This window comes from Notolepis coatsorum, assembly GCF_963971535.1.
Source record: "Notolepis coatsorum genome assembly, chromosome: 3".
NCBI classification, from domain to species: Eukaryota; Metazoa; Chordata; class Actinopteri; order Aulopiformes; family Paralepididae; genus Notolepis; species Notolepis coatsorum.
Genome location: NC_140167.1, coordinates 66,571,991 through 66,586,430, shown reverse-complemented (window position 1 = coordinate 66,586,430; position 14,440 = coordinate 66,571,991). Strand labels below are relative to the sequence as shown.

The 14,440-nt window shown below is 42.9% G+C and overlaps 1 protein-coding gene across 1 annotated transcript in view; it reads right to left on the bottom strand.

The window, feature by feature from the left end:
• Positions 1–14,440, bottom strand: part of col24a1 (collagen type XXIV alpha 1 chain) — a 313,480-nt gene that overhangs the window by 94,101 nt on the left and 204,939 nt on the right. The window contains exons 29-31 of the mRNA XM_084310995.1: positions 12,025–12,078; positions 11,474–11,518; positions 9,439–9,483 (exon numbers count right to left, since the gene is read on the bottom strand). Of these exons, the coding sequence (XP_084167121.1) occupies positions 9,439–9,483; positions 11,474–11,518; positions 12,025–12,078 (144 nt within the window). The remainder of the gene's footprint in view (positions 1–9,438; positions 9,484–11,473; positions 11,519–12,024; positions 12,079–14,440) is intronic.

Here is a 14,440-nt window from a genome sequence, read left to right as displayed (position 1 = left end):
GTATGCATGCACACACCCCTTAATACAAATCGAAAGGTACTGTACTTAAAATAGTGCAGACCTCTTAAAGATGCCTTACTTTCAGTCAGGGGTTTAACACCATAATCGGTTTAAGAGTTTAACCTAAATTAAGTGATTGTAATTGATTTTTAAAGGGTTTTTGTCCCCTAATTGTACTTAGTCCATGCACACTTCTACATAATATCTATTTCATTTATTTTTTTATTTACCATAATGATGAGGTTATTTTAAGGGTATATCAAAGTGTAAAATTAAGGGACTCTGTTCCCTAGTGACTGTATATGATAAGACACAATTATTGATCAAATCCCTCCTTGGGGGGTCTAGCTTGATGAGGATGACATACTTGTGTCATTCATAAATTCATGAAAGCTTCAATGAACCCCAGCTTTGTTTTTAAAGGAGATTAAAAGGGATACAATTTATGAAGAGTTTTCTAATGTCATTTATGACATCATGTATACTTGTGTGTAAACTGTGTACATCTGTGGATTTTCCCTTGTCACTGTAAATACAGCTAATTCCAAAGTCCTTGTGGCATACAGGAGCTGCTATATAATGTTTTCAAACTCGTCACTAGATGGCGCTATGATACCAGAGGTCGCTGGCGGGAAACTCTTGCTCTCCCCTGCTGTCAATCAGGGCTGTGATCGCGTTCCTATCCACACTGTGCTTCAAGCTGTGGACATGGGATTCCTCACATATCATGTAGAGCTTTCAGACATTAGTACAGGCTTTCCTAAATGTGGGGTCTGATATGAAAATGGGCTCCTGTATATATGAATGAATGACTGAATATTTTATTTTGAACATGATTTAAAAAAATAAGAAAAGAATAAAAAAGACAAACAACGAAAAATATACATATCACTGTTTGAATATATAACGTATATCACACCATACGTACCGTACCTTATGTACAACTGCACCTGTGTATACTGTATACTTACTTACTCATAGTATATATTTAGATTCTACTGTTTATTGTAACCATATTTATTGTAATGCATAATATAACTGATAAGGCATACGGACCCTCATCTGCACCTTGATTACACTGCCTACTTGCTCATATCTATTTATTTTTTACCCAGGGACAGTGCACATTAATCAATAGTCACTGAATACCACGCCCACAACACCAGAGAGAGTTCCGCAAATCATGTGCAACCCAGATTCGGCACAAACAAGGGACTAAACACATTTCGCAATTATGCCACAACAATGTGGAACGCCCTACCACAGCCGTAAAAAGATGTGAATCTCTACCCACATTCAAAACCGCTCTTAAAGAGCACCTGCAGGAGGCTGCAATTCGAAACTGGCCACCATAAATGTCCCTCCTAATAGACAGTCTCCTCCCCACCGTATGTATATATTCTCTCCCCACTGTATGTATATTTTTTCTCCCACCCACCCACCCCCTCCTAATGTACAGTCTCCTCCCCATCATATGTATATATTCTCTGTTAGGATCTATGGGTAACAGTACTGTATATTTGCATATCGCATATGTCACAAATATAACAGTACTATATACCTGTATGTCATGTATGTCCCTATGCCATAAATGTCATGATGTCATGTATGTTGTGTATGTCATAAATGTCACTATGAATTGAAAATGGGGGACCCTGATGTAAACAAGACAAACGTCTTTCTCTGGTCTGCATCCCCTTAACAATTGTGTGTATTGAGCCGTACTGTATTGTACCCATTCTGCAATCTGTTAAATAAAGTTTTCATTCATTCATTCATTCATTCATTCATTCATCGATGTAAATGTGCCAGATTTTAGCTAGGTTCCATCTGTAGTCCCTGCCTAACATGCATGTATTTATGGTGTGGGAGGAAACTGGAGTACCCAGACAGAGGAAACCCACGGGAACACAGGGAGAACATGCAAACTCCACACAGAAAGGCCCCCTGCTGGGGTTCGAACCCAGGACCTTCTTGCTGTGAGGCAGCAGTGCTAACCACTGTGCCACCGTGCCGCCCCCTTTTCTACTGTACTGTAATTGTATTGCCTATATTATTAGTCTTATTGAGTACTATGTCTCATTGTTGTGTATTATTACCATGCCCATACCTGTACCTACCCTCCCCCATGCTGCTACGATGCCTGAATTTCAATCAATAAAGGAATATCTTATCTATATACGTATATATTTTCTTTTTAATAAATATATATTTGGTCACTATTTCAAAATGTTAATCTTCCTCCAGCAGCTCTTTGCACAGAAGTAACGGTTCAAGATATGCAGCTAACCTATAAACAGATATTTCTGGTATATCTGGTAGTCCACAGTGTAAAAGAGACATACTGTCTGTGGTATATGGGGCGACAGTGGCTCAGGAGGTAGAGCAGTCGTCTGGTAGTCGGTGTGTGAGTGTGTGAGTGAACGGGTGAACGAGAGGCATACGTTGTAAAGCGCTTTGGATAAAAGAGCTATATAAACGCAGGGCATTACAGTCTGTGCTGTAGTGTTAGTATTCACATGCTGGGGTAATACAGGACTTATCCACCTCAGTATGGAGTAGACTGTGAACATAACGCTAGGTTGGGAAGTGAACCCCTGCATCTCGAAACTGCACGTTCATTACCATCGCTGAAGGTTCCGACCGCATCCGGCCAAGTCTAGCAGCATGGCTGCATTCAATTAGTTTCCCATGTAGAGCCACGAGGTGCACGATGTAGAGCAGCGTAATGCAGCCACGAGGTACAGGATGTAGAGCAGCGTAATGCAGCCATGAGGTGCACGATGTAGAGCAGCGTAATGCAGCCACGAGGTACAGGATGTAGAGCAGCGTAATGCAGCCATGAGGTACAGGATGTAGAGCAGCGTAATGCAGCCACGAGGTACAGGATGTAGAGCAGCGTAATGCAGCCACGAGGTACAGGATGTAGAGCAGCGTAATGCAGCCACGAGGTACAGGATGTAGAGCAGCGTAATGCAGCCACGAGGTACAGGATGTAGAGCAGCGTAATGCAGCCACGAGGTACAGGATGTAGAGCAGCGTAATGCAGCCACGAGGTACAGGATGTAGAGCAGCGTAATGCAGCCACAAGGTACAGGATGTAGAGCAGCGTAATGCAGCCACGAGGTACAGGATGTAGAGGAGCGTAATGCAGCCATGAGGTACAGGATGTAGAGCAGCGTAATGCAGCCACGAGGTACAGGATGTAGAGCAGCGTAATGCAGCCATGAGGTACAGGATGTAGAGCAGCGTAATGCAGCCACGAGGTACAGGATGTAGAGCAGCGTAATGCAGCCATGAGGTACAGGATGTAGAGCAGCGTAATGCAGCCACGAGGTACAGGATGTAGAGGAGCGTAATGCAGCCACAAGGTACACACCAGGTACTGCATACGCCCCTCTATATTGGAAATAGAAAATTATGTATTTAATAGCCTTAACCACTTTTAACTATGCTGTTATATTTAAATACTTTAAAAAGTATGCTCTTAACATGTCTATCTATTCTGTTTTTACATGGCATTTACGTAACATCTTGCCTAGGGACTGCAGTTGAAAACTAGCTACCCAGCTAACACTGGCATATTTACAGAGGTGGTACTTTGTCTCATTACTGTTGAATAATGTGCACTGTCCCTATTCAAATAAACGTAATAAAAAATGTATACAAATAAATTAGGTAAATAAATTGGAGGTGGTCTGAGCGAGCCTTGACTGGTGAGAGCAGGTCTTGCTTAACAAACACTCGTTTTGGTTGAAACCATGGCAGAACACACCATGAAGGCACCCGTAATGGCCTGGCCAGGAATACTGCTTCTCTCTCTCGTCGTCCTGAACAGTGTTGCTGGATGAGCGTCACGCGGCCGGTCGCCCAGAGAGCAGGCTGTCATGCCAGAAGCATGAGGTCAAACCTGTGAGAGCGAAGCAGCCTCTCTCTCCTCCTTGAACTTGAGGTCAAAACCCTGGCTTCTCTCTGACAGGACGACCTGTGTGTAGAACGTGCTGTGGCCTCACCCTGTGCTAATGACTGACGCTGAGCAGGACATGCAGCTGCAAGTGCTGCAGTGTCTGTGACTCTGTGTTCAGATGTGTATTAATGGTTGTGTGCGTGTGTGTGTGTGTGTGTGTGTGTGTGTGTGTGTGTGTGTGTGTGTGTGTGTGTGTGTGTGTGTGTGTGTGTGTGTGTTGTGTGTGTGTGTGTCTGTATGTATCTGTGTGTCAGTGGATGGGTGTATGTGTGTACTGTATGTGTGTCAGTGGTTGGATGTGTGTGTATGTGTAGCTAGTGGTTGAGTGTGTGTGTGTGTGTGTATGTCTGTATCTATGTGTGTCAGTGGTTGAGTGTGTGTGTGTGTGTATGTCTGTATCTATGTGTGTCAGTGGTTGAGTGTGTGTGTATGTCTATATGTATGTGTGTCAGTGGTTGTGTGTGTAATGTATGTATGTTTGTTTGTGCTTGTGTGTGTGTGTGTGTGTCTGTATGTATCTGTGTGTCAGTGGTTGTGTGTGTGTGTGTGTGTGTGTGTGTGTGTGTGTGTGTGTGAGGGTCCGTGTTTCGCCTGCAGTTAGGCCAATACGTGATTAGAGAAATAATTAATCAAGTAGTTTATCAATAGAAGGAAAGACAAGCCAAACAACAACAGTCACTGAGCACGAGGTCTGGGATCAGACGTCGCTCCGTACGAGGCTTATCCCTGTGAGATCAACATGGATGAACTGTACCGCACAACAGCGGGCCGGCATGCGACGACGACAGCATGATTAATGGACGGCCCACATGGAGCTGTTGTTGTGTCTGTTTCTGATTGGTGTTTCTATCCCTTCCATCAATTAAGCTGCGGTCTTTGCATTACGTGCTAGAAACCGTAAAGAAAGCCGCCATCCATCATGAACCGATGGCACAACGACACGCAAAGGAAGAGGTCTGTCGACATGGATTGCTGATACTTTAATGCTGCCACTAGTAGGCGTGCTTACTGGGGTCACAGGCCATCATACATGGGTCATTTCCCATGATGCTACGTCGCTAGATCCCTGGTTGACCCTGTGACCGTTGCATTTTGGGATTAATTTAATTTCAAACCTTTATTTCAACTTGTAAGACCCTAAGACCCTAAATAGGGTTACGCTCATTTACAGCGACGACAAGCTTACAGAACAAGACCCAGTTTATCGGCGATTTCATACATATAGTAGGATGACAAAACGTCCTCTTTTGCCCGGACATGTGCTCTTTTCACGCCCTGTCCGGGGGCGTCTGGGGGGGTTTTATAAATTCATGAAAATGTCCGGGTTTCATTGTTTTTCAGTTTCAGTTTCAGTTTCACGGCACTTTGCTAACGTCTGAAGGCTCGGGACTGCATTTTTCGCCGAACATATAAATTACAGAATTAAAGTGCTGTTTGTTGCCGTTCGAAGGCCACATGACTCGACAAAATCCGTCCCTTGGTTCTCGAGTTACATGCCGATATGTCAGGCGTGCAACTTTTTACGCACGCGCATCAGATTATCACCCCGGACTCCCGAGGCTCCAGAAGTCATTCATCCGCCGATTGCGAAAATTATTGGTCAGTGTTGTAACTTGTAGCAAACAATGAGTGTAACTTTCCAGTGATATCTTTCCTGTGCGAATTAGGGATATAGGTGAAAATTGACAAGCGAAGACGACGGAAGTGATACAAATTCCGAATGAATTTACTTGGATGAGGAAATGGAGAGATGGAGAGCTTTTTTCTTGGCACACGGTTTACCCGGACGGATTTTTATAAAATTTTGACCTGTACTACATAAGACTTCAGGCTATGGATATTTTGGAATATTGCAACTACTACACAAAAACGTGAGTACACAAGTTCAAGTTCAAATCAAGTTCAGCCCTATGTTACTCATTAGCACTAAAAGTGATTTGTCTTTATTGTGTAATAAACTTCAGAATGCTATCTTTCAAAAGAGACCAGGCTTATGCATGTGCTATAAGCATAAAGAATAAATATAAGCTTTGCAAAAAAAGTATGCAGTCCTCAAGTTCAAGTAAAAAAATTTACACTTTTCTGGGCACTACACTACACCACTACAGAAAGATGTGAGTACACAAGTTCAAGTTCAACTCAAGTTCAGACCTATGCTACTCTATTTCATGAGCACTAAACGTGATTTTCCTTTTTTGCATTAGTAACTTCAGAAGGTTATCTTTCAAAAGAGACCAGGCTTATGCGTGTGCTATACGCATAACGTATAAAGATAAGCTTTGCAAAAAAAGTGTGCAGTCCTCAAGTTCAACAAAAAAAAATTCCACTTTTCTGGGTGCATGTTAAGAGGTTAAAACAATAAGGCATCTTTGAGTAAACCTTGAGTAGAGATTCAAGATTCAAGAGGTTTATTTATCACATACATACACAAGATATATAGTGAAATGAAGGTGGTCATTCCCGCTTCGATTGTGCAAAGTATCATTAAGTATCTCGAGGCTGTCCTCTTTTTTGGAAATCAAAATATGGTCACCCTAACATATAGGCACAATAAATACGAATAAACAATAGAAAATCAGCTAAGCCGGTTACAAGTCGACATGCAGTGGTTGCAGATCATACTTTTAAATGCAGCAAAAGACGGAAGAACCGTCGGTCAGACGGCATTCCAGGTGGAAGCATCAAAGGGAATGGCAGCTTTTCCTAGTTCAAATTAGGGGCAGGCAGGTGCTGTCCCCTCGACCACACCGTGAAGCAGTTGTAGCCACTTTACCTCAGGTAACACGTTAAGTTCACACCGTCTGAGAAGGGATACAATCTAGAGTCTATTTTCTACTGACGTGTGAGACCTTTGCTACTGTGACCAGATTGATACCATTTGTCCGGGGGGATGATCCAGTCGCTGATGAATTAAGGAAAGCAGCCCCACGGTGAGACTGCACCAGATGAATGAATCACAAAAGTCAAAACTTGACAAAACTATGAGTGAAAACTAAAAAACGTGATTCATGTGGTTCGGTCGAGCCAAGGAATACAGCGGCGAGCCAGAAAAAGAAAATACAGAAAATACATCACTACATAAATTAATATACAGAGAGTAGCCGACAGCTGTAGACTAATAGTTTTATGCGCAGGTGAGGGAATGTTTCAAACCTTTTGACCTAGTAATGCCTTCTTGTCAGTGCAGTTAAGGCTGCATCACTGCTGAAGCTAAATCACAAATGACGCCCGTTATTCACCTTAAAGCTGTTGTCTCGTTATTTCCAGTACCTGAACTTCATAATAAAGAGGCTACTGTAGCTAGAATGGATATTCCCAAACCCAGTAAATAATGCATCTATAAGCACAAAACTATTTAGCTAGCTTATTATCCTCTTACCAAAGACATGTGTAAAGAAATAGGACAAGGGGCACGGCGTCTTTAAAGGCTAATATGTCCGTTTCTAGATACAGTGTCACAAGTTCATATGAAGCTCATCGTCCTTATTGCCTAGAAATATAAGGTGAATACATTTAGCACAATACTGCTCCATTGCACAGCCCTGTTAAATATTCCATCCCACTGTATTTTTATTTGTATTCTAATTAGTGTACTTGACTACATTGTGCACAATTGTACAGCCCTGGCCTATTTTGTTTTATAATAATATAATTCTATTCTATTCTATTGTACTTTTATTTAAATTTTGTTTATAATCAATTTTATTTTATTCTGCCTTTTATTTTATTCTACCTTAAATGTCTGTCTGTTAACTCTTTCTGCGCCATGCCCGAGAAAAGTCGGGTTTCGCCGTCATGCATTGAGCGCCATACCAGAGAATTATCGGGTTTTGATCCTTTGATCTTTTGTCCTTTGATCCCCGTTCTATACACTCAGCCGTCGCCCTCTCCCTGGCTCATCTGCCTACGTTGGAATTGCAATGACGATCGAATCTCACCAGGTGGCAGTATCGCCTACCTTTTGAACTGGGAACTGGGGATATCGCTTGTCTTGTGATCCACTCGGGCTGTTTCTGCCTAGGAGTGGATCACAACATAGCAATCGGTGGAAGATTTGGTGCCTCAGAGCTATTATTTCCCGTATGGTAGCCATGCCCAATATACACGACTAATTGCGATCGTCATGGGATCGACTGGGATTTATTCATTTTGGAGTACTTTCTGACTGAGGTAAGGTCTATCTTAGGTAACCTGCTGGTATTTTTTTCACGTAAAACATTCTGTACCGATCACAGTGTTGTGTTTTACTGGACGTAAAACATGCCCGACAAGCACGATCGCAGTTTCTAGTTAAAATTTTAAGACTTTGTGAAGACACATATGTACATGGCATATACCTTTGATTTGGAAGTATTTGGGGTTTCAGACGATCAACCAGAGCGATTTGGGCATATTGCATATAACGCGTCATATCTCACGATCTATGAAAAAAGACTGGATTATTTTGGAAAGGGTCGATGTTTAGCGTGTAATAGCGCACAAACTACAGTATGTAGAAATGAACTGATTAGTCAGTGATGGACTATGAACAATGCCTGTCAAATGAGCCATACTATTGTCTCCATAGCTATAATACAGAACACACAATGGGTCTGCAAACATCGCTAAAATGGTCAATATAGCTGGTGCCATTGAGTACAGATGGGGAAAGGGCGTGGCGCTCAATGAGTTAATGTCGGACCAAACTACCTTTTAAGATTCAAGAGGTTTATCTGTCACATACATACCAGGGCATACAGTGAAATGCGGGTGGCCATGCCCGCTTTGATTGTGCAATAATACTAAATAATAAAAGACATAATAAACAGGTAATAAAATAGACATAAAATAGACATGATAAAATAGACATGTTAAAGTCCCTAATCTGATTCTGATTAACACACACTAACAAACAAACAAACAAACACACGAAGACACACAGCCATGCTAACAGCAGTATACAGGTGTGCTCTGCCACACACACAAACACACACACACACACACACACACACACACTCAACCACTAGCATACACATACACACACACCCAACCACTGACACACATACAGTACACACATACACCCATCCACTGACACACAGATACACACAGATACACACACACACAGATACACACACAGATACACACAGATACACACAGATACACACACACACACACACACACACACACACACACACACACACACACACACACACACACACACACACATGCTCACACACTTTCTCGATTATGCCCCTAGCACCAGCAACTTCCTTGCAGCTGACTTTATTGGCTCAAAAGAACACATTCATGTAATAAGTAGGTGACATTACAGTAAAAAGAGGATGTGTAAATCTTTTACGAGTCTGGAGGTTGTACTCAGTCATCTCTATAGCAGTCATACTAATGCGCCTCTCTTTACCTCAGTCCAGATATGATAATTGACGCTTTGGAAAGGATAACGGAGAAGGAAAGAGTAAACATGTATTACTCACAGGCTTCCCTTCAAGACCCCTCTCTCCTGGACCGCCAGCCTTGCCCTGAAGAAAAAGATAGGAATAGATTTAGATTGAATTGTTAGGGGTTAAGGGGTTTTAAGTGTGTTTCACAAGGATTGTCACAACACACTTAATAAGAAATACAACGGCAAGAAATTCAAAATAAACACACAAAAAAAACCTAGATAGTGCCCATATTTGGTGCAGTGGTTAAGAACCGCATGTATCCATGCTGGTCTAGGATCAGATCCTGCTAGAACCTTCTCTCCTGTGTCTCCTCTACTCTGTCTTCCTTTCAGCATTCATACTGTCTCAATACAGAAAAAGATAGATAGATGATTAATGAATAATCAATCAGAACGGAGCAAAGCAATCAAGTAACTTCAAACTAAAGTGTTTTATGACCATCTAACGGGGAAGATTTTAATTTGTAGTGTTGTTACCTGCATTGCTTTTACCCTTTTTTCTTATTCTCTGCATTGCTTTTACTCTGTCTGTTATGCGCCTTTTATGTCTATTTTACTGCTGTGAAGCACTTTGGGCTGCTATGCTTGTATGAAAGGTATTATTATTATTATGATTATTATTATTATTATTATTATTATTATTATTATTATTATTATTATTATTATTATTATTATTATTATTATTATTATTATTATTATTATTATTATTATTATTATTATTATTATTATTATTATTATTATTATTATTATTATTATTATTATTATTATTATTATTATTATTAATAGTATCTATTATAGAGGACATCAAAGTCAGGGATGACGTAGGTCCATCATTCCGACCCATTACCCTCATCTAGACTGATTAAATTAAAGCAGCTTCCAAACTGTAATTTTCTGCCCCTTGACACACACACACATGCGCGAGCGCACGCAAAAACACACACACGCGCGCGCATGCACGCACGCACGCACACACACACACACACACACACACACACACACACACACACACACACACACACACACACACTGACTAACACACACACCCACACACACACACACACACGCACACACTGACTAACACACACACACACACACACACGCACACACACACACGCACACACACGCACACACACACACACAAACACACACACATGTGAGTCTAGGTAGTTGACCTCTAATAAAAAGCCCTTACCTAACAGACACCAGTGTCGCTGGTGAGTCTCCCTCCCCAGCAAAGGATGACAGATTGGTTTCAGTTAAAACACGGAGCTCACTTTTCAGCTGATGCGTGCCTTTATTAACTCAGCTCAGCTTGGGAGAAGTATCCAGTAATCTGTGGCATAACCCGATACTGCCCTCTAATGAGCACGGCAAACTGGGCAAATAAAGGAGTAATTAAAAGCCTGCTGCTCTCCCTCGCAGACGTTAAGGGCTCTTTAAAGAGAGTTTACAGCGGGCCACAGGCCAAGCTCAGATCCCATGCGGCTAACGCTTGTGGAACAAAGGGCCTCGTTTCGTCTCCGGGACAGATGGGTCCTGGTAAGTGCAGCGTTAGAGGTGTTTCGCGTGCCAGCGGAGGTTTTACAGGATGACTCGTTTTCCTTTAAGTGGCCACGAATTGGTCTGGGCCAGCGGGTTGGAAACCGATTCATTCCAGGACCCACGTATTTAACTCTAGGCTCTGTTGCCCATACCGTTCGAACTCTGAACTCTGTTGCCTATACTCAATCTATACCCATCTACTGCCTCCTCTGCCTACAACTGCCTTACACTGTATTCATGACTAGATAGGCTCAAACTATAGTCTATCCATACGACACTATATGATATAGCATGTAAACCGCAGCGGTTCGGACCAAGCAGCGTCCTTTGAGGAACTCTGTCAGCTGGGGGTGGAACTGCCCTGTTCCAAATGGTGTCAAAGGACGACTTCCCAGATAGTTTTGTGTAACAGACCCTCAGGTTCAGGCTATATAGGGTCAGGTTATTTGTGGCGTGCCTGTCTGAGATTGATAAATCCTTAGACATTGAGACGTACGTACAGGAACATAAAGTTAACTTACTATGAAACCTGGTCCTCCTTTCGTTCCTGACTCGCCCCTCTCTCCCTACAGAAGAAAAAGAACATGTATTAAAACACTAATACAAAAAACACCAAAAAACCTTCAAAAACGTTCAGTTCTTGTCTCTATACATAGACATACAGTAAACGGCCTCCTATGGTGCTGTGAGAAGAAGCTGCAATTGGAACTTGCGCGCTAAAAACGCCACTCCCATAAAGTGTTTTAATTGGTAACACATAAACACACAAGGTTTTGAGCCCTCGCAGGCGCCTAACTGTATATATATATAAACACATGTGGTGTTTCCAGGCTGTGCTCTATCATATACCCATAAACACAGAGCAGATAGCGGGTGTTCAGCATGTGCTCAAATGTCTTGGATTCTTTTGGGAGCAATATTAAGGATGTGACTTCCACTTTCAACTTGAATCTAATCATTAATTCAGCACATAGAGATCATATTTGCACACCTGTATGTCATGTGTGTGTGTGTGTGTGTGCATGCGTGTGTATGTGTGTATGTGTGAGCACGTGTGCGTGCATGTGCATACCTTGGGGCCCTCGGGTCCTGGTTCTCCCAGTGGGCCCTCTGGGCCTCGAGGCCCCTGGAGGACAAAGACAACACAAGATACTGCATGAGGTATGAAGTGCAGGACATCATTCAAACCTTACCTCTCACATGGACAGTGTGGTTGGGTGAACACGTCGTCTCTCGTGAGCCTGGGGTGACAGAAACTCATTCAAAACCCCAACGTATGATTTCACAAAACACACGGGTGTCAATCTTGAGAATGTGGTCGTTTTTATTTGATTGCTGAAAAATTAACCCTTTTGGAGTGTGAGGAAAATGTGCCTGGGCTGTACCTAGTTGATCACATCAACTAGTCAATCTGTACAGAGATTTAACACAGATGGACAATGGACATAGATAACATTTCCCTCACAGGAGATTCAAGGTTTTCACCCAGCAAGGTGTTATTATTATATGACATGATTATTCTCTCACAGACAATGTTGTTTTTCCTACTCAGCAATCTGGTAACACAGGGTGAAGAGAAGACACACAAGCACTTCAGACATGGATTTGCTGCACACACACACACACACACACTGTCTGTACACACACACACACACACACACACACACACACACACACACACACACACACACACACACACACACACACACACACACACACACACACACACACACACACACACACACACACACACACACACACACACACACACACACACACACACACACTCTCTCATGCACGCACAAATGCGCAGACATACACACAGGCGCTGTAAAAACATAAATAATATTAACAATAATCAGCCCATATCCTCTTGGCCCGTATCCCACAGACACCTCCATAAACATTCCACAGGGATCCCTCCCCTGAGGCTCATACCACACAGGTAGACAGATATGCATCTGTAAATAAAGCCTCTCTCTCTTCCTCATTCTCTCAATCTATCTCTCAATCTCTCCGTTTATCTCTTCTCTTTTATTGTCTCTTTACACCTCGTTTCCTTTGATGGTTGTCTTCTCTGCCGCAGGCGTGTTGCATCTGCCGCCTGCCTCCAGCTGTCAATCACCCTTCCACCCCCCCCCCCCCCCCCCCCCCCCCCCCCCCCAAAATAGAAATACAACCGCTTCCCCTGGAACTCTGTTCTGTTCGATTGAGCTAGACGGTTTTATAGGCGCATGGCACAATTTCCTAAAGTGGACAATCCAAATACGGTAATAACAACCGGCGTCAAATCTCTGGTCGACGGCTGGGCACGTTGACAGGCAGATCTCTGGATTGGGAAGTCACACAACTGTCTTCCTTTGAGAAGGTCGGGACGTTGTGTGAAACGCTGCCACAGGAAGTCTCACCGCCATGCCGGTAGACACCTTGACCCCCCCCCCCCCCCTCCCTATGTGTATAATGTTTATGTTTTACAATAGACACCTTGACCCCCCCCCTCTCTATGTGTATAATGTTTATATGTTTTACAATAGACACCTTGACCCCCCCCCCCTCTCTATGTGTATAATGTGTATATGTTTTACAATAGACACCTTGACCCCCCCCCCTCTCTATGTGTATAATGTGTATATGTTTTACAATAGACACCTTGACCCCCCCCCCTCTCTATGTGTATAATGTTTATATGTTTTACAATAGACACCTTGACCCCCCCCCTCTCTATGTGTATAATGTTTATATGTTTTACAATTGACACCTTGACCCTTCTCTCCCCCTCTCTCTATGTGTATAATGTTTATATGTTTTACAATAGACACCTTGACCCCCCCCCCCCATAGCACCTTTAATGACGCAATGCTAATTAAAAAACAGTAAGTAATTAAGAAACAAAGGCCTACTACGGTTTATCATCAAACAGGTACATGTAGAACAATTGAGTTAACATAATTACATAAGAGCTCATCAAAAGACGAGACATATCAAAAGCTAGAGAGGTAGGTCGTAAATCACATTTGAGTGGATGAAGTCAGGATGGATCAAATCAAACCTTTTTCCCACGACACTACATGCCACAGGCAGTGTTCCTCGCTTGCGCTTCCAGAACATGGCCAGGCGTGTGTCAACACACTATATACATTCATCTCCACACTTTGATTTCTTTTATAGCCGCAGATGGTTTAGGGATATGGTGTTAGAGAGATACACACAGTTTAACATGCAATCAGGGAATACCCTCGAGGCTGGCGTAGCGAGAGTTTGCGCGCTCTTTGAACCAGTGTGAACCACATCCCCAATGACAAGCTGTCTCTGTGACACGTCCAGGGGGGCGTTGCTCATGGGACAGGGTTGCAGGCCGTGCAACCGGCTCTGTGAGCAGAAGCACGCGCACGCACATGCACGGATGTGCACGTGCATGCACACAGGAATGCGCTGCACTCGACTGATGCGCCAACTCGCTAAGTAAGTACCCACCTGGCTACTTTGCA